Raw genomic sequence first — 21,819 nt, forward strand, 5'->3', positions numbered from 1 at the left:
AACGTCTCCGTTCCCTCCTTCGGGGAACGTGGGTTACCTTCGTAACCTAGACGTTACCCCTTCAGTCGAATCACTTCGACGTTACATTGGGAACAAGCCCATGGAAAAGGCCACGACCCTGACGCCGCGTTACGCAACAACTTCACGTGCTGACAAGTATACGTGCCGGCAGGCGAAGTGTAACGTAACCTTCCCAACGCCCTGGGGCCCAATAAGGGGGCCCACCAGGGATGCCAGTTGTACTGAAGCATGGGTTGGGGGGGCGGAGCACATGAAATTCTACATGTGGAAATAAGAATAATTCAATATATCCATAAAGGTTTTTAGGGATACACGAGGGAAACAGCGGTCTCCTCCGCTGGAATAAATAAAAACTAAGCCACAACCTGCGGGGCGAAGGAGACCCAGGCAGGATCACAGTGCAGGACTACTCCGCGCCTAGCCCTGACTGCGGGGCAGGAGGACCCAGGGTTCGCCGGAGGGAACATTCTGGGAAATAGCGCACGGATCCACGTGGGAATGGCGCAGCAAGCCGACACCAGCCGGTCTTCCCGCTCACCTGTGAGTCCTTATGTTAGGACACGGGAGAACGGCCTCTACGCAAGGTTGGAGAACCAAGCGAAGGTAGGGTGTCGCCCAGCCCGCAGCTTCCGGTTTATACATCTGCTGGTGAGGTGCCATGAACCAAGGATCACGGCTGTCCCTGGGTATAACAGGGAGAGGCATCTACCACCATTTAGCCAACCTCAGTTCGGGGAGCATTCCCTTTCTGCTGAATCCCGAGGCAGATGAAGCTGCTGGTGCGGCTGAAGTGCCGAGTGATTCAGTCTCACATATTTAACGACACAACATAGCACGACTGGGTCTGCCTCCTCCAGGGCAGAGCTTACAGGTCCACCACCTGATCGTGGAAAGGCGTGGTGGGGACCTTGGGCACCGGGCCGGGGTCTCGACGGTAACGTGGAAGACGCCGGGCCCGAATTCTCGACACACTTTGCTGGCAGAAAAGCTTGTAGGCCCTCTTAATGGGAGCCAGGGCAGTCAGGAGCGCTGTCTTAATGACAGGAATTTTAGCTCGACTGAGGCCAGTGGCTCCAATGGAGCGACCCGCGGCCCTGAAGGCGACGGGGAGGTCCAAGAGGTATGAGGTGCGTGCTAAGCACCTCTGAGGAACCTGAGCTTGTCGGTAACCTACCCTCTTAAAGGAAGCCAGGGCAGTCAGGAGTGCTGTCTTAATGACAGGAATTCTAACTCGACTGAGGCCCGAGGCTCCTAAGGAGCAACCCGCGGCCCTGAAGGGCGACGGGGGGGTCCCAGAGGGTATGAGGCGTTACTTGACAGAGAAAACTTGTAGGTCTCCTGCCCTCTTAACGGGAGCCAGGGCGGTCAGGAGCGCTGTCTTGATGACAGTAATGCTAGCTCGACTGAGGCCAATGGCTCAATAGGAGCGTCCCGCGGCTCTGAAGGCGACGGGAAGGCCCCAAGAGGGTGTGGGGTGCGTTCTGGGCACCTCTGGGAAACCTCACGGCCAGTGAATGCTTACCTACTTAGCTCCATCTACTGCATGTGATACGCGGCGAAGCAGCGGCATATACTTAAAGAGTGAGGGGACAGTCTGCGCTCAAACTCTCCTGCAGGAAGGGAAGCATACTGCAACCGTGTAACTCTGTGGAAAGCCAGCAAATAGACCTCATCTCAGTGCGAGCCTGCCTCTAGTCAAGGGAGCTCGGACTGAGTGATAATTGTATCACGGCCTGAGAAGACCGGAGAGGTCTGGGTGTCATACCGTGCCCTACAGGGAGGGACTGCCGCGAGGGAACGGTTACTAGACCTGAGTCCGGGTGGGCCATTCTTGTAGCGCAACCAACAGACTTACTCCTCGTCCTCCCTGGACTTGCACAGAGTCTGTGCAAGGAGGCTCACTGGGGAAGGGCGTACTTGGGCCCCGGAGGTCAGCTGAGTGCCAGCGCTACTCTGAAGGAGGCAGCTGGCAGTGAGAGCAATCGGGGGCGAGCGGATGTGGCTGGCCTACCGATATGCTCCAAACTAGCTGCGTCACGGGGTGGAGTCGCCATCCTGCAGGTGGTGGACTGCCGTGAGAGCCGATAGGCTGCACGGTTGAGTTTACCTGCTTCAAGTGAATGGCAAGTAGCAAAATGTGCCACGTACTCCCTGGGAGCAGATGGAGAGGCTGTAAGCCTCTGTCGTACATGGCAACCCAACCCGTGGTAAGCCACGGGCTGGCTTGTCGGCCAAACTGCGGGAAAACGCCAGTCCGGAGTGGGCCGAGATGCCATGCCCATCCTGGGACTCGATCGTGCTGAAGCGGTCTCACATGAACAAGCTTAGCGGCTCTTAGCGGCTAGAGCTGTCATGTGCCCCAGGAGCCTCAGTTGAGAGGACCGCTATGTTGTGCCTGATTGACTCAGGAACTACAGCACTGACTGCGCGCTCTAGTGTAGTAAGGCGGGCTGTCTTAAGGACCGAGTCAGGCTCCCGACCGAGGAAACGAATTCCCTCGGTTGGCCTGAAGGACCAGATGGCGGGGGTGCCGAGGCACCAAGTCCCTATGTTCGCACAACGGAACTCACGAGTGGGCTGGTAAAGCACCAGTCGAAGAGACGGTTGAAGACGCGAATACCTGTCTGCCGAAAAGGGGACAGGGGAGCTCCCATAGCCTAAAGAAGGCAGGAAGGAGAGGGACTAGCCAAATGGAAGCACCTAGCGCTGAGCGCTCGACCCCCGGGGCAGACCGCCGGAGGGGTGTGCGCCGGGGAAGATCGAGACGAGACAGCGGGTGCCCTTCAGGCAGATGGCTGCAACCCAGCCCTGGAGACGGAAACATAGCTGTATGTGCTTCGTCGTGAGCGAGTGTGCCGACAGCCTGAAAGGGATCGGGACAGAGCTCCATCCAGGGCGGGTATTAACCCACCACACTAACTGGACACGTGAAGTCGAGACTGAAAGGTCCCGACCTCGTCCCGGGGGAGGGACAGGCTGGATCGCGTCCTTCGCCAGTAGGAACGCGACCTCCGCAAGCAGAACAGAGGCACGCCTGCCCGAATAAGAAAGTAAGGGGTACCTCTGAGTCTGGGCGGACGCCTGGGGCCGGGCCGTACCGTCCGTATCAACCATCGTAGTGGTATCAAGGGAACGTTGACCGACGTGACCGTGGTGGGGCAGCCTAGGGGGAGACAGGGAAGGAGACAGAACCCAGAAGGATGAACGTCCTGGAGAAGTGTCTAACTGCACTAAGCAGTGCTTACCTTCTTCCCTGGATCCCGCGCTGGCGAAGGCCGGCCGCGAGTCTGGTTCCGAGGAGTGTAAGTGCTGCTCAGAAGGAAACTCGAGGCCGAAGCCAGAGGTGAGAAATTTGCTCTTTTTGAGAAAAAGTGGGTACCGTCGACGAAAGCCGACGGCAGCATTGAAGTACACAGTGGCTCCCGGCCCTCCACCGGGAGCGGGGAGCGTAGATTGTTAGCATCCCCTAAGGAGCAGTCTCAATCACCTCTGGAGGCCCGCGTCAGGGACGTTTCGCAGTTTTCTTGCGGGTGTTTCGGGCCGATCCCTGTGCCGCGGGCGGCGCCACTCTCCTGCGGCTGGCTCTGCGCTTGCGGGCCCTTCTCGCCGACCTGGCGTCGTGGGCCTCCGCGGTGGGGCGAGCCGTAGATGTTGCGGCCGCAGGAGGGCGCCCTCGGCGACGTGCAGGCGGAGGCGGTGCCTCCGGCGGCGGGATGGAAGCATCGCGGCGGGGCAGGATGTGAAACGCCTCCGTCTGTCTCTGGGCTGCCGAGAACTGCTGGGCAAAGTCCTCGACAGAGTCGCCGAATAGGCCCCTCTGGGAGATGGGAGCGTCGAGAAAGCGTGCTTTGTCGGCATCTGCCATCTGGGCCAGAGAGAGCCACAGGTGTCGCTCCTGGACCACAGCCGTGGACATCACCTGACCAAGGGCCCGCGCCGCGACCTTCGTCGCACGAAGGGCGAAGTCGGTGGCAGCGCGGAGTTCCTGCATCGTACCTTGGTCGGGACCACCCTCGTGCAGCTGTTTCAACCCCTTGGCCTGGTAGACCTGCAGGGTTGCCATCGCATGCAGGGCCGAGGCGGCCTGGCCCGCAGCGTGAAAAGCGCGGCCCGCAAGGGCGGACGAGCGCTCACACGCCTTGGACGGGAGACGCGGCCGGCCCCGCCAGGTGGCAGCGCCACGCGGGCAAAGTTGCACCGCCATAGCGCGCTCGACCTGGGGAACCGACGCATACCCCCTGGCCGCCCCGCCATCAAGGGTGGCGAGGGGAGAGGAGCCGGGCAGCGGGCGAGATGAAAAGGGCGCCCGCCAGGTCTTAACCAGCTCCTCGTGCACCTCCGGGAAGAATGGCACCGGGGGAGGGCGAGGCGATGCCGCCGGAGCCGTCCCCAGGAACCAGTCGCCCAGCCGAGAAGGATCGGCCGAGGCCGATGGAGTAACCTCCAGGCCGATCCCCCTGGCGGCTCGGAGGAGCATAGCCGAGAGCTCGGAGTCTGCCTCCGACGGGGCAGCAACCGCGGAGGGGCGCCGCGCCGCCGGAAGAGCGTCCTCACCCCCTGACTCTCCCTCTGACGCAGCGTCAGACATCTCTTCCTCCTGAGGAGCGCCAAAGGAGACGCCCAGCCCGGCTGGCGGGGAGGCGTACTGCTTTGGCATCTCGACGGGGGTATGCTGGCGGGCGGAAGACCGCAGGGCTTTTGGAGCCGGCGGAACGTTCGGCACCGTGACTCGAAATTCCCCCTCGTGCCTCGCCACAGCGGCGGAAAAATTCCGCAGGCCGTGGGGCGCGAAGGGGGGCCTGCCCGCGAGCGAGCGGCGAGTCCTCAGCATTCCCATGGTCATGCTTTCGCAATGAATGCATGAACCATCCGTGAAAGCTGCCTCAGCATGTTCGATGCCCAGACATGTGAAGCAGCTTTCATGTCCGTCCAGTGAGGTGAGGAAACTGCCACACCCAGAAGCGCACGGCCGGAAAGCCATTCTGAAAAGAACGTCTTTACACAGCCGTGAGAAATTGCTCTTTTAGTCCCGGTCTGCCCAGGGAGGAAACCGCGGCACCACTGTGCACTCAATGGGGCTTGCTCGCTGGAACGCAGGAGGCTTTTATGGCCGTGAAAACGGCCGCCCGCGAGACCCCGCTGGCGGCGCCGAGAAATTCACTCTTTTAGTTTGTCTCTTTCAATCGGCGCACACCAGCAGAGAGAGCAGCAGGAACGTGAAGTTTTCCTTTTTCTTCAGGAGAGAAGGCTTGAGCATACCGGCTCTGAAAGCGAAAGTCTGTTTGAGTGATGCGCGCCGCCTTCTTATATACCCGCATGTGCGGGGGAGTGGCCGACGCGCACGTCCACTCGCCAATTTGCAATTGGCCTTTTTTATATAAGGCTCAGAGATGATCGGTCTCTCAGGCGAGATCCCAATGTAACGTCGAAGTGATTCGACTGAAGGGGTAACTCAAGTTTGTGAAAGAGGATGGCAGAGAGATGAAAAGATAAAAGAAAAGAAAAAAGCCCTCTGCAATACCTTTACACATTGATTTCTAGATCTCCTGTGAATCCGTTTCTTGCTGAAAACAAAAAAACATAATGGATGGGGTCTCAGTAAAAAAAAAAAATAAATAAAAAATTGATGTCTTGGGTCTTCTTGCAGTGTGTGAGGAGAAGAAAACACGAGGCGCAAAAGGCCACGGGAAGAGGAGACACTGCAGATGACATGACATCAATTATTTGTGTCACAGACAGAACGGTGTGAAAATGACAATGATAAATGGAAGCAGTGGAACTGCAGACCGTCCGCGTTCTCGCATCCTCCATCTGAGTTAGGGATTGTTTTTTTCGTGGGTGTTTTTAAAAGTTAATCTGCAATGGGTGGAGGTGTAGGTTTTGGATTTTTAATGTTCTGTGTGGTTTCTTTTAGTCAAAGTCAAAATAAAGTCCATAAAAACTGTCTCTACAATGCAATTTTGGGTTGATTTACTGTTTACATTTACATCTAATGGTCTACTTGGTTTCTTATTGGTTTAAGTCAAAATAAAGACGATAAAGTTATCATAAAGTAATGCAATGCACGTTTTTTATTGTCTGAAACTGTCTGGAAAACATAAAAAAAAAAAACATAAAAAAAAGTCTGATCACTGATTGCCTAAGTCAAAATAAAGGCAATAAAGTTATCATAAAGTCATGCAATGCAAGGTTTTATTGTCCACCTGGCAAAAACTGTCTGAAAAACAGACAAAAAAGTCTTATCAGTGATTTTTGCCTTAGCAATCAATGTAAACACCCTCACACAGATAAACAGGTCAAAAGTATTGATCCCTTTGCGATTCAGAACAAGGAGAAAGGATTTTTTTTTTTTTTTGCTACATCTTATTATGACAATATAATGAATATTTACAATGCAATTTTGGTTAAATTTAATGTTTTTGTTTACGGTTTCTAATGGTCTTCTTGTTTTCTTATTGGTCTAAGTCAAAATAAAGACAATAAAGTTATCATAAAGTCATGCAATGCAAGTTTTTATTGCCCACCTGGCAAAAACTGTCTGAAAAACGGACAAAAAATATCTGATCACTGATTTTTGCCTTAGCAATCAATGTAAACACCCTCATTTACTCAGATAAATTGATCACTCTGTGACTCAGCACAAGGGAAGAGTCTTTTTATTTGCCACATCTCTCTTATTAGGACAATGTAATCGATATTTACAAAGCAATTTTGACTTCATTTACTGTTTACGATTTCTAATGGTCTACTTGGTTTCTTATTGGTCTAAGTCAAAATAAAGACAATAAAGTTATCATAAAGTCATGCAATGCAAGTTTTTATTGTCCACCTGGCAAAAACTGTCTGAAAAACATACAAAAAAGGTCTGATCAGTGATTTTTGCCTTAGCAATCAATGTAAACACCCTCACACAGATAAACAGGTCAAATGTATTGATCCCTTTGTGATTCAGCACAAGGGAAACGTCGTTTTTTTGCCACACCTCTATTATTATGATAATATAATCGATATTTACAATGCAATTTTGGGTTGGTTTACTGTTTATGTTTATGATTTCTAATGGTCTACTTGGTTTCTTATTGCTCTAAGTCAAAATAAAGACAATAAAGTTATCATAAACCCATGCAATGCAAGTTTTTATCATCCACCTGGCTAAAACTGTCTGAAAAACAGACAAAAAAAATCTGATCACTGATTTTGACCCTCACACAGATAAACAGGTTAAACGTATTGATCCCTTTGTGATTCAGCACAAGGGAAAAGTCTTTTTCTTTTGCCACATCTTTCTTATTAAGATAATATAATCGATATTTACAATGCAATTTTGACTTGATTTACTGTTTGCGTTTACGATTTCTAACGGTTTGCATGGTTTCTTATTGGTCTACGTCAAAATAAAGACAATAAAGTTATCATAAAGTCATGCAATGCAAGGTTTTATTGTCCACCTGGCAAAAACTGTCTGAAAAACATACAAAAAAGGTCTGATCACTGATTTTTGCCTTAGCAATCAATGTAAACACCCTCACACAGATAAACAGGTCAAACGTATTGATCCCTTTGTGATTCAGCACTCTTATTATCACAACATAATCGATATTTACAACTTGACGTTAATCATTTATGTGAACTTAAATGTCAGCTCAATTAGGTGGACTAACTCTTCCCAATATTTGAGACACATCTCGTCTGACTAAAAAAAATAGGACAATGAATTATGCTCAGTAGGCTATTTATCTTATTTCTCTATTTGCGTCAGTTATTGGGAATATAAGCAGTCGTTGAAGAAACAAAAGACACTTAGGAGTCATGCAATGCAAGTTTTTATTGTCCACCTGGCAAAAAACTGTCTGAAAAACATACAAAAAAGGTCTGATCACTGATTTTTGCCTTAGCAATCAATGTAATATGACAGCCTCACTTACATTTGATGATTTCTTTACAAAACATGCTCAAAAGTAGGTGCAAGTCCATTTGAAACACACTGTGAATATGATTGTTCGCTTTTTTCTACTTTGTCAGAGTCTGTCAATTGCAGGTTATGCATCTCTGGATCCATTTAGATGTTTTGCTTTATTTTCAATCTTTTGGAATTTGAAGATCAGGGTAAATTTAACTTATTTTGTCTTCTGGGGAACATGTAAGCAACTTCAATAGCTTCAATAGCTTTCCTTTTGAAGCATCAGTGAGCATTTGAACCTTCTGTAAGTTGCATATAAGTCCCTCAGTTGTCCCTCAGTGTGAAAAGATGGATCTCAAAATCAAACAGTCATTGTTGGAAAGGGTTCAAATACACAAACATGCTGAAAAACCAAAGAATTTGTAGGACCTAAAGGATTTTTATGAAGAACAGCGGGCAGTTTAACTGTTCAGGACAAACAAGGGACTCGTGAACAACTATCACTAAACAAAAAAAACACATTCTCCTGTGGACTATATGTTAACATCTTTTATATAAAATATCTCATTCAGGTCAGCACTAAATAAAAACAGAACATGCATTTTGTATGATCCCTCTTATTTTAGTAAAATAATTACCATTTTGCAGATTCTGCATGATGTATGTAAACGTTTAATTTCAACTGTATATAACTTTTTGAGAAAACGACTTGATTTTGTCAATATTTCAAGTGATTGCATGAGTATTTGAAGTTCAGTCTGGCACATATTTATTCACTGTCGAGTCGACAGAGATGGAGAAATCTGTTTCACTGACAGATAAAAGGCTGTTGAAAGATCTATAAAACCACCATTATTAATACCTATTTGCCATTTGTCTGGTTATTGTTGCTATATCTTTAATAAAACTGCTCTAACATTCAACTGAGATGCAGCACATCTACCTGAGCCGCCAAACCTTGAATGATATCAATAGATGTCTGGTGTATGAAACCTTCTCTCACACAAAACAAGCTATCGAACTGTCATGTCTGCAGACAAGTTTCAATATGTTTATGCTGCTAAAACATTGTGAAGGCGTTAAGCAAGAACATTTTTCTGATATGAAAACATACTTTTCTTAAGATTCAAGACAAGAGCTCAGGACTTTCACCTTACTCTTTGTGCATCTTTGTTGATGTGGGCAGCACAAGCCTGTTTGATGACAAAGTTTGGTTTATTTCTCGACTCAATGAACCACATCAGAGGTACATCTTTGCAGGGCTTCTGCAGGTTTTATGAAGATAAATCTAAGACTTCATGACCTTTTCTAAAATCCAGTAAATATGAAGTGAGTTTATGATTAAAACAAGAACAAATATCGGCCAGTGAGGTTTGAAAATTTTAGAAGGCTGTTTCCGCCAATGAATAAAAAAATACTGAAGGGAATTGCGGCTTTTTATCTCACAATTTTGACTTTTCTCTCGCAATTGTGAGTTATATAGTCAGAATTGTGAGACATAAAGCTGCAATTCTGGGAATAAAGTCACAATTTTTATTTAGTCAGAACTGCAAGATATAAACTCACAATTCAGACTTTTTTTCTGAGAATTGCAATTCTGACTTTATAACTCACAATTGGAAGTTTATATCTCGCAATTCTGAGAAAAAATTCAAAACTGCCAGATGTAAACTCGCAATTGTAAGAAAAAAGTCAGAATTGTGAGATACAATTCCCAATTGCAAGAAAAAAAGTCTGAATTGCAGATGTTTTTGCGATTCTGGCTTTATTTCTAACAAATATGAGTTTATATTACGCTATTCTGAGAGAAAAAACTAGAACTGCGATATGTAAACACGCAATTGTAAGAAAAAAAGTAAAAGTCTGAATTGCGAGATACAAACTTGGATTTTATTTCTCACAAATATGAGTTTATATTACACTATTCTGAGAGAAAAAGTCAGAATGCTGGCTTTATTTCTCACAAATATGAGTTTATATTACACTATTCTGAGAGAAAAAGTCAGAACTGCGAGATGTTAACTCGCATTTGCAAGAAAAAAGTCAGAATTGCAAGATACAAACTTGGATTTTATTTCTCACAAATATGAGTTTATATTACACTATTCTGAGAGAAAAAGTCAGAATGCTGGCTTTATTTCTCACAAATATGAGTTTATATTACACTATTCTGAGAGAAAAAGTCAGAATGCTGGCTTTATTTCTCACAAATATGAGTTTATATTACACTATTCTGAGAGAAAAAGTCAGAACTGCGAGATGTTAACTCGCATTTGCAAGAAAAAAGTCAGAATTGTGAGAGACAATAAGCAATTGCGAGAAAAAATTCAGAATTGTGAGACAAACTTGGATTTTATTTTTCACAAATATGAGTTTATATTACGCTATTCTGAGAGAAAAAGTCAGAACTGCGAGATGTAAACTTGCAATTGCGAGAAAAAAGTCAGAATTGCGAGATACAATTCACATTTGCAAGAAAAAAGTCTGAATTGCGAGTGTTTTTGCGATTCTGGCTTTATTTCTCACAAATATGAGTTTATATTACGCTATTCTGAAAGAAAAAGTCAGAACTGCAAAATGTAAACTCGCAATTGCGCGAAAAAAATGCAGAATTGCGAGATACAAACTCGCATTTGCAAGAAAAAGTCTGAATTGTGAGCTATTTTGCAATTCTGACATTATTTCTTTATTTCTGAGTTTATATTACGCTTAGAGAAAAAGTCAGAATTGCACGTTCTTGCAATTCTGACTTTATAACTTGCAATTACAAGTTTATATCTCAAAATTCTAAGAAAAAAAGGTCAGAATTGTGAGTTCGTATAAATCAATTCTGTAAAAAAAAAAAAAGTCAGAATTGTGAGATAAAAAGTCGCAATTATATAGTTTTTTATTTAGAGGTGGAAATGGGCTTCCATAGAAAATGCAGCTAAATTAAAAAAATGAAGCCATTTTTAATATCCCAGTGACAGATATTTGTTCATGTTTTAAGGATAAACTCAATTAATTTTGTTCAGTTAGTCTGAAAACAAGACTCCTTATCTTCATTTTCCATCTCAAGTAAATTACATCTTGATTTAACACCGTTTGGATATTTAAACTAATCACAAATCAACATGCAGAGGAAAATATACATTTTTTTCCCTGTTGTATGCAACATTTATGCCATAACTTTATGAATTTAAGACTTTCTGTGCAGATTCTGTACCTTTTAAAGGCCCAGATTTGTAGAAGGGCACATTAAGACTTTAAAAAAAATGTTTTTGGTTTGAAAATGGTGGTCTTTGCGATAAAGATTGAGAGGAATCTTGCCCATCACTCTTTGTCTCTGTAGAATCTGCATTCAACAAACTCAATTTCTCTTGCAATGCATCCAAAACTGAAGGACACAAATGTCTTTTGAAGTCTTTCAAAGTGCAACCGAAGAGTCACCAGGTTATGCATCCCCATTTTTTTTGGGGGGGGGGGTTGTTACCTAGCTACTGCTAGCAGTCATTGTGGTACTAACACTGATGATGCAAATGTCTAACTCTGGCTAAAAAAATGATCATGAAAGCTAACAACAAGATGAAGAAATTTTGCTTTATGTCATAAATTATTCTATTTGAGCCAATGCACAAAAAGCATGATTATCTCTTACATATTCTCCCATTTATTCACTTTATTTCTATTAATTGCATGTGACAGATGGATGTGTCTGACTGTGTTTTCAATGACTGTGCGGAATAATTTACGCACCTGAATATAACCGATTCATTCACAGACATCTGTTTCCATTTCTTCACTGAACACACAATAAGTAGTCTGACAGAACTAATTTAACTTAACAAGAAGAAGCAGCTGATACATCAGGATTCATTTCAATGAGATTAAAACTGCTACTAAAACACTCAATGTAAATGTCAATATGCCACATTAAGCGATTAAACCAAACTCTTATTAAATAGTCTAGTGTGAGACTGAAGTCCTAAGCTCCTCTCCTGGATCTCAAGGACTTTCCTCTCAATGTGTTTTTATATGTAGAAAATGTTCTTTTGTTGAAGGTGTTTTCATACCTGGTGCTCGTAAAGGCAGTCCGTTGTCCAGCCCTCGAGGTTTAGTGGCGATGAACAGGTAGCAAAGCACACAAATAGTGACGATGAAGGCTAGCAGCACCACAGCAGCTATTGACAAACCAACCAGAGCTCCTAAACTGAAGAACAGAGAAAAAGAGACATATAAAACATGTTGATATCAAATGCCCAAAGAAAGGATTCGACAAGATCAGTTTTCTGTCCTATTCAATCTGTTTTTCTTTCTTCCAGATCTTCATGCTGAAAACAAGAAGAAATAGCTGCAAGCAACAATTGCCGGGGTTCAAGTGCTTAAAGGCATTTTAACACATATGAAAATAGACATTATGTAGTAAGCCTTTTTTTTATTTTTGCAAATTTCAGTTTTATTTTTGGTTTTAAGTGTGCCTAATGCCAACCGCATAAATTTTGTCTCAAAAACGGGACGCCCGGAGCGCAACAGCAACAACAATTTTTATTGAAATTTTAATATTTAATTAATTAATATTTCCCTCTGTAAAAAAAAATACTCACATTCAGGACCTTAAGGACAAAAATGTCAACATTGAAACCCATTAAAACTGTAATTTTTCAACCCAGGGCCATTTGACTATAAAATGATGCAATATTTGCTAATAGGCAATCTGCAAGGCTTCAAATTTTACAGTTTTACCATTTTTACTAGATTGTGCCATTTTTTTTCAAATTTGGCATTTAATTTTTTTTTTTTTTTTTTAAATCTAACACTACATAAAATATAAATGCCTCAAAATTAATGTTGTTGTTCTTCACTGGCACACCCACGGATCTAATAAGCATAGAAAAAAAATCTGCTCAGCCTTTAGTATATGGAAATTACTACTATTTTTCATTTTTTTTTTTTCATAAAAAATACCTGTGGCATTATGCAAACAAACCAGCATTTAAAGGGTTACAATTCTGAAAAGTAATGAATGTTTGGTGTCTATGGGTAGAAAAGATTCTGGTTAAAAAATCGACATCAGTGAAAGTGGAAAAAAAAAATCCATAAATCATATTTTTATGTCCATTTTGCACCTATGTGTGACAATTTTTTTGAACACAGGGTTAAAACTTAGCATACTTGTTTATAATCACCTGTCACATGTGCTCACCAGGTTTTGTGAAGTTTTGAGTTTTCCTTTAGGCTTTATAGGATTTTGATCAATTCAGACAGGCCCCTTTTCTAAACGACTTTGTTATAGCTTCACAAAGGGTAAATTGAAACATTTTTGATAATTATTGGCCTAGAGAATCCATAGAATTGCACTGCAGTGTTTTTCCCAGACTGAGTGAAAAATGTAGGACTAGTTGGCAAAAGCATGTTTTTATTATTACATCTTCTCAATCAGTTAACAAATGATTTGATTAACAGCACGCTATATGAATATAGCGTGTATGTGTGAAAAACTGTACAATGCACAATCGTATGCCGCATTTAAAAAAAAAAAAAAAACGATATTGCCCTCCAGTGGCCAATTTCTTTCAAATTTCTCACAGACCTTTGGGGTCATGAGTGAAACAGGCCGTGAGTTTCATTCCAGTCAGCCTCTATTAACCTTGTTGATAGGTGCTCAAACTTCTTCAGCCAATCAGCATGTTTTTTGGTGCTTTAGACCAAGGCCGTACTCAGCGAGTTTCATGTTAAAAGTGGTTGCGTAGGTATAGCGATAGGTATAGCGTAGGTATAGCGATTTTTATATTTTTTCCCTCTTATAGCGCCAACAAGTGGCTAAGCTCCGTAATTTTTTTTCTGTGACCCTAGATTGAGTTCTTACATAAGTGTTCTGAGTTTTGAGAAAATATCTATTTCCATTCAGGATTCATAGGCATTTTACTAAAAGTGGCCCTGCCCCTTTCGAACGGTTTGGCATCCCATTGCAAAAGTGAGTCAAAAGTTTAACTTCATTTTGGTAATTATTTATATTTGCTCTTCAGAGAATCTTTCTGCACTGGTTTGGTTCCATTCAGGTGAAAAACCTAGGACTAGTTTGCAAAAGTAGGTTTTGCAACAAAATCCAAAATACTCAAAAATTCTTTTGATCGCTGTAGCACCCCCTTCAGGCGGATTGGGGCAAGCCTTGATGAGGTTGTCTGCAGTGTGAATACTAGCATCCCTCCAAGTTTCAAGTCTCTACGACTTATGGTTTGGTCTGCACGATCAGTTTTATGTGGACATCGCTGATCCGTGACTATTCTAACAATAGGGTTTCAGCCCTACATTCTTGAAACCCTAAAAAACATAACACATATACTATACAGTGTTATATCAGGCAAATGTAACTATTAATATTATGATTGCATATTTTATTTAAAATTAGTTTGCAACTAGTGCTGAACAGAAAATATACCTAATAAAATCTCAACTGTTTTCCCACACACACAAAACACATTTGCATATTTATGGCTTCACAAAGCCCATTATGTGATAAGAATTAAAGACTATCACTTTCAGTTATTTGGTTAGATGTTTTTTCCACTTTCAAACAACTCCCTTCAAAAATTCTTCTCTTCCCCCACAAAATCATGAAAGCGCAAACAACTTTCTTCTTTGTTTATGATTATGAAAGTATGCCGTCACACTTCTGCATGCCTGAGAACAATTTAAAATCAGCTTTGAAAACAGCAAAAGAGTTCTTACATAAGTTAATGTTAATGGATGTTTCACATTAATTGGTGCGTAAAAGGCTGCAGAGCAGTGAAGCATTACCAGTGGAGAAACTACACTTAAAAAGCCATGGCAGGTCACAACCTAACCAGTAAAGAGACAAAAAACAGTGCACTGCTTAATAAATGTGCAGTGTGTAATTTCCGCACCAGCAGGCAGCAGACCTTCGATTTTAACATCTTCTGAGCCACGGAAAACTTGCTGTCACAGTGATAAGGACCATTAACATCCTTGGAACCTTTCCACTGCAAAAAGGCTCTTTATAGTGAAAAAAGATTAATCTTTGGAAGAAAAAATGGGAACTGGTCAGTGAAAATTTCATTAGAGACCCAAAAATGTCTCCTCTAGGTCAACGCTGCAAAGACTTCCATTTGGAACCTTTATTTGTACACACTCTTTTAAAACTCTAACTCCAAAAGGGCAGAATGAGCAACTACTTCATGTCAATCACCTTTACAGAATGCCCACAGACTTTTCTGTAATGTCATGAAGGTAAATGTCATGTCACGGTGGCATGTAAAGAAAACAGTCATCATTCAGTTCCCTGTGAGAGCAACCAAGACGGCTTGACCTAATCACCTGAAGATCAGCAGCAGTCGTACAAAGAGCAATATAGCTGCAGGCATGTAATGTATAGAAGCCTATTACAACACAGAAAAAAATCTGAATTGTGTGACAAAGTCGCAATTGTGTTATAAATACAGGAGTGTGAGATATAAACGTAATTCTGAGAAATAAAGTGAGTTTATATTGGGTAATTTTGACTTTATTTCTCACTTTGAGTTTATATCTCACAATTCTGAATTGTGAGAAAAGACAGAATTGCAAGTTTACATCTGGCAGTGTTGACTTTATCTCTCACAATTCTGAGAAAACAAGTACGAATTGTGAGAAAAAGACAGAACTGCATCATAAACTCGCAACTGCGAGAAAAACACCAAATTGCGAATTTACATCTCTCAGTTTGTACTACATCTCTCGCAATTGTGAGTTCATATCTTAAAATTTTGAGAAAAAGGCAGAATTGTGACAAACTTTATTTCGCACAATTGAGTTTATATTTCAAATTTCTGAATTATGAGAAAAGATCATTTTCGCAATTGCAAGTTTATATCTCAAAATTATAAGAAAAAATGGCAGAATTTGTAGGCCAAAAATTATTGTAAGAGACAGAATTGCAAGTTTACATGAGATTATAACATGAAATTTTGATTTTATTTCTTGTAATTTATATATTTATAGTTTATATTTCACAATTCTGAAAAAAGAATTGCCAGAAAAATCCAGAACTGAGACAAACTCGCAATTGTGAGAAAAAAAGACTGAATTACGAGTTTACATCTCACAGTTTTAACTTTATTTCTCACAATTGTGAGTTTAAAATAATTTATTTCTCGCTATTGCAATTTTATATCTCAAAATTCAAAGAAAAAAACAGGATTGTGACATATAAACCCAATTGCAAGAAAAGACATAATTGCAAGTTAACATCTCACAATTGTGAGAAAAAGGTCAGAATTCCGACAAACTTGCATTTGTGAGAAAAGAGAGCGAATTGTCTGCGAGTTTACATCAGTTCTGAATTTATTTCTTGCAACTGAAAGTTTACATCTTAAAATTCTAAGAAAAAGGGCAGAATTGTGCGAAAAAAATCGCAAAATATAAACTTGCAATTACTAGAAAAAAGACAAAATTGCAAGTTTACATCTCGCAGTTCGGACTTAATTTATCGCAATTGTGAGTTTATATGTCAAAATTCTGAGAGAAAAGGCAGAACTGTGAGAAAAAGGTCAGAAATGCAGCCTAAACCCGTAATTTCGGGAAAGAGACAGCATTGCACATTTACGTCTTGCAATTCTTATGACTTTTTTCTCGCATTTGACTTTATATTATGCAATTCTGACTTTAGTTCTCACAATTGCAAGTTTATATCTCAAAATTCAGAAAAAAGAAGTCAGAATTGCAAACAAAAAAGCCAGAATTGCAAGATAAACTCACAACTGCAAGAAAAAAGACTGAATTGCGAGTTTACATCTCACAGTTTTGACTTTATTTCTCACAATTGTGAGTTTATATCGTACAATTATGACTTTATTTCTCACAGTTGCAATTTTATATCTCAAAATTCTGAGAAAAAAAATTGAATTGTGACATATAAACCCAACTGCAAGTATCTCAATATCTCACAATTCTGACTTTGTTCCTCGCAATTGCGAGTTTCTATCTCACAATTCTGGGGAAACAGTCAGAAAAGTCAGAAAAATAAGAAAAAGACATAATTGCGAGTTTACATCTCGCAGTGTCAACTTTATTTTTTGCAATTGTAACTTTATATTGTACAATTCTGACTTTATTACAAGTTTATATCTCAAAATGCTACGAATAAAGCAGAATTGTGAGAGAAAGTCCAAATTCTGACATATAAACTTGCAATTTTGAGATTAAAGGCAGAATTGTGAGTTTACACAATTGAGTTTTTTTCTCACATTTTGAGTTTCTATCATCCTCAGAACTGACGCACACATGGGATGTCAGTTTAAGCACCCTATACAGGAATGATTGCAACTGATAATGGAAGGGAATGAGCCTTACAATGTTAGCTGATGAGTTCATTTACGCATGCTTTAATATATCTCTGGTCATTTAGCATTTTAGATGTCAAGGCGTTTTAGGTCGTGTAGAATCTGCCATCTCTGATGCAGTTTGTATACTTTTCAATGGCTGCAACATGCTGTGTTGAAATACTCTTGAGTGAACTGAAAGTTGGCAGATGTACTCAAACATGGACAAACAATACAAACAAAAACAGACATTCCGACACCAAACACTCACTTCAAATTAGAATAATTGGCTATAGTGTTGTTTTTAGAAAAACAATTATGTGAACTTATAATGTTCTCTAAACATCTGCAAACAAATGGTATTTTTATGCTTTAGTACATTCAAAAAAATTAACTGGCCCTGAGTAACAGAAAAGACGAATATCTGTGTTCATTATGATTGCAAACCAGAACATCTGGCCTTGTATCACCCAGAACATGTCTTTCAATAGCAAATCACATGACCAAAGGCTTGCAAAAAAACACATTCAGACCATTTTACACCCCAAAAATCAAATGAAAATAGAAATTGGACCTATATAAAATGCAATTGCAAACTGGAGAACTGGAAATGTTGCATTAAATTCATAAGGATTAGGTGGGAATTTGATTATTTGTCATGAAAACAATTTCAAAATAAGAAAAATGTGAATTCATATATAAAACAGGCTTCATTTTTGCTGAGCAAAATATTGTTTCCTGACATATTCAAATTCTAAATGACCTGCTTTGCAAATTCATTTATTGTCAGATACTATGTCAAAGACTTTTCCGTTTGTGTCAACGTCTATTTCTTTGAAGGTAATTTGAGTGACACATCTGAGGCTAAATTTATACTTCAATAAACTTGAGTGCTAATGCATTTAGTCTTAAGAGCTATGAAAGATCAACCTCTACGCAAAAATAAACTCTCCCGCATGATCGCCCTCTAAAACTAATTAACACTTGATAGGTGTTCAGCTGTCTATAAAGCCAGGTGTTGCGACTTGCATTTGTTTTTGCAGTATTCAACTAAACTTCAGTCATTTTATAATAAATGCAAATTGTTCCCCCCTTATCATACTTCATCAGAATTTTCAAGAACCACACAGTTATACCATTCTTGATGGAAATTGCAGTGTTTAAGTTACAGCAGCAATTACATAAGATTAGATCTTCGCACGACATAAACAAATAATGAAGTTTTTGAGTGATGGAATCGATAAATGCTATAATTTGTATTAATTAAATAGTTATTTAATAACCGTTTAATCATAGCTCTGGTTTTAATACCATAAACTAGACCCATGTTCCACGAGAGCATCTTTCTTCAAACCTTGTGGGATCATTAATAGGTTACTGTGTGGAAAGTGTTCATCAAATTAGCACTTGATTAAGTCTTGAGCATTTGATCATACCACTTGATTAGACTATCTGCTGAGGTTAATGCCTCATCAAATAATCAATGATGAACCTTGATGAAGATCTCGTTTTACACTGTGACCCTTCCTCTGATCAATTAACAATTAAACTTGTTACCTACTGGAGTATATTACACAATTTCTCAGCATCTTATGTATATTTTATTCAATGTTGCTGTTCTTTTTCCTATTGTGTATGTGTGTAAATATCAGTTGTGTTTAGCATTGTGCTATATTCATTTCTTGACCAATGCCTTATGACCCTCCATCTAATCAATCAATAGACCCATTAAATGCATTGCCCTGACAAAGATTTCATGTCCAATTTCAATTAGCACATATTGTCTGTAAACCCTATTCCTAATGAGTGTGTTTTATTTTTGAATTGTTTAGGATGTTAACATCCTCATCCTTAAAATTAACTTGCCTAAGACGCTAAATATCTTTCCTTTCTCAAAAGACGTTTTGGAGAATATATTATCCATATAACAAAAGACAATAATCGTGCTTAAAGGGCTCATCGGTTGCCCATTTTCTACAAGTTCATATGATTCTTTAGGGTCTTAATGAAAAAAAGTCTATAATATACATTGGTTAAAAACTTTCAATTGTAGTGTAAAAAAAGCTTTTGCCTTGTCAAAATCAGCTCTGTAAATAATCAACTCATTTTATTGGATGGTACTTTAAATGCAAATGAGCTCTGCTCACCCCGCCCCTCTCTGCTGTGGGATTATGAGCCGTAATGTTTACTTTAGCCTTGTTTAGCTCAAGTCAATCAACTGTCATGAGAGCGGCCTCTGTTGGTGTGTTGTCACACTGACAAGAAGCTGAGAATGAGCTGATTTTATTAAGGGGATATTACATTTAAAAGATTTAAAAAATACCACTGGGTGGATTTTTATCATTGTGGAGTGGTTGTGTACACAAACTACCAACACACATTAATGTTCAAACAACATGTAAAAGTGAGTTTTGCATCTGATGACCTCATTAAACAAGTCGTCAGGAAGTCAAATCGTATTGTCTTATAGCTGCACATCAAAAAGTAATACATTTGCATAATGTCCACCCACATTCTACGTCGTGAACAACTTGCCTGCCCACAAAGTCAGATTAAGATTATTTGTACAGCGCATTTTATGATACACGTTGTGTCAAAGCAACCTTAAAGTATCAAAATAAGATAATAGTGTGTCAATAAAGCAAAAGTTCCATGTTGCATCAAAGTCAGATTGCAGAGGACTCATCTGGTCCACACAAACACAGTAACATTTCCATGTTGTTAACATCATGTCGAGAACACGCTGTATTTTACGCTGTGGAAGTAAATTTGTTTTATATTCACTTCCAAAAGATGAATCTACAAAGAATCAGTGGTTAACATTCTTTTTTTTTTTTTTTCGAAAACACCTCGGCCATACAATTCCAATCTTGTGTTCTCGTTATTTCACTGATGACTGTACAAACTCAGGGAGTACAACGCAGGATTCGGCAAACGCTTGCTCCAAAAGGGGTCATCGGATGCCCATTTCCCACAAGTTTATATGATTCTTTAGGGTCTTAATGAAAAGTCTATAATATACTTTGGTTGGAAGAATTCTCAATAGTAGTGTAAAAAAAATAACCTTTTATATTGTCAAAATCAGCTCTGAAAAAACTCAACTCATTTTAAGACATGGCCCCTTTAAATGCCACCAAGCCCTGCTCACCCCGTCCCTTTCTGGGATTATGAGACGCAATGTTTACTTTAGCCGCATTTAGCGGTGAAACTTGCCAACAAGCACATTATTAAGAAAAGGCCATTCACGAAGATGCATACAAAAAAAAACTTTATACTCACTTCTGCTGTGGGTGAATCTGCATCAGGAACAATTCGCATGAACACAGAGGCATATGTAGACCGGGATCGAAGCTTTCCTTTTAAAAGCAAAGGTAACGTTTTCCCCGGCATCTTCAGTAAATGACGACTGCTGTGTTCATTATTACATCCAACAACAGAACACCTCAATCACTCAATTAGAGTCTTCCTCTGCACCTGAGTCACACAATGGCAATCATATTCGGACTGTTTCAGCTCGGTGAGGCAGGGTCTAAGGTAAGGCACTCATGTCAATCAAATGTTTTTCATCACAACGACAAGAAGCTGAGCATGAGCTGATTTTAAAAAGGTGATATTACTTTTAAAGATTAAAAAATATCACTGGGTGGATTTTTATCATTGTGGGGTGGTTGTGTACACAAACTGCCAACACACATTAATGCTCAAACAACATGTAAAAGTTAGTTTTGTATCCGATGACCCCTTTAAAAGATGGATCAGTGCCCAGTTCATCACAGGCTTGCTCCTCTGAACCTCTACCTGTAAGTATAATTAATAATTGATGATTGTATTTCATAGCGATCATTCAAAATACGTAGTTGTGTATGTTATGTTGTGTAAAACTGGCAGGTGTTTCGCTAACCATCTAACTCATGCTTCTTTTTTTGTCATCTAACTATAGTTATGTTGTTCAGCTGTGGGCCCACTGTAGTCTAATAATTTATCGATCGATGCAGCTTGACTCTCTGTCTTATTAGTAATGATAAGGGATGGCACATGACAGTCGTCATTTACTCCCGACATCTGAGCCGCTTAAGAGGCAGAGGACAACATCCTGATCTACATATGCTTCAATGTTCGTGTGAATCTTTCCTGATGCAGCTTCACCCACAGCAGAAGTGAGTATAAGGGGTTTTATGCATCTTTGCAAATGGCCTTCCTTAATAATGTGCTTGTTGGCAAGTTTCGCCGATATATGCGGCTAAAGTAAACATTACAGCTCGTACTCCCTCAGCAGAGAGGGGCGGGGTGAGCAGAGCTCATTTGCATTTAAAGGGGTCAATGCGATAAAATGAGCTGATATTTTGCAGAGCTGATTTTGACAAAGTAAAAGGGTGTTTTTTTTACACTACTATTGAGAATTTTTTAACCACAGTATATTAGGGACTTTTCATTAAGTCCCTAAAGAATCGTATGAACTTGTGGAAAATGGGCATCCGATGACCCCTTTAAGGTTTTATCAAGATAAAGACAGATTTACCTGCTGTGACATAACATGCCTTTATATTAAAATTAAATGAAACTACTTCTCATAAAAAAAAAAAAACAAGAACATGGTGTTCT

At 40.9% G+C, this 21,819-nt stretch overlaps 1 protein-coding gene across 1 annotated transcript in view; it reads right to left on the reverse strand.

The window, feature by feature from the left end:
* LOC141291650 (protein shisa-like-2A) overlaps positions 1–21,819 on the reverse strand; it is a 32,486-nt gene that overhangs the window by 6,432 nt on the left and 4,235 nt on the right. The window contains exon 2 of the mRNA XM_073823804.1: positions 11,974–12,110. Coding sequence (XP_073679905.1) covers positions 11,974–12,110 — 137 coding nt within the window. The remainder of the gene's footprint in view (positions 1–11,973; positions 12,111–21,819) is intronic.

This window comes from Garra rufa, chromosome 18 (assembly GCF_049309525.1).
Source record: "Garra rufa chromosome 18, GarRuf1.0, whole genome shotgun sequence".
NCBI classification, from domain to species: Eukaryota; Metazoa; Chordata; class Actinopteri; order Cypriniformes; family Cyprinidae; genus Garra; species Garra rufa.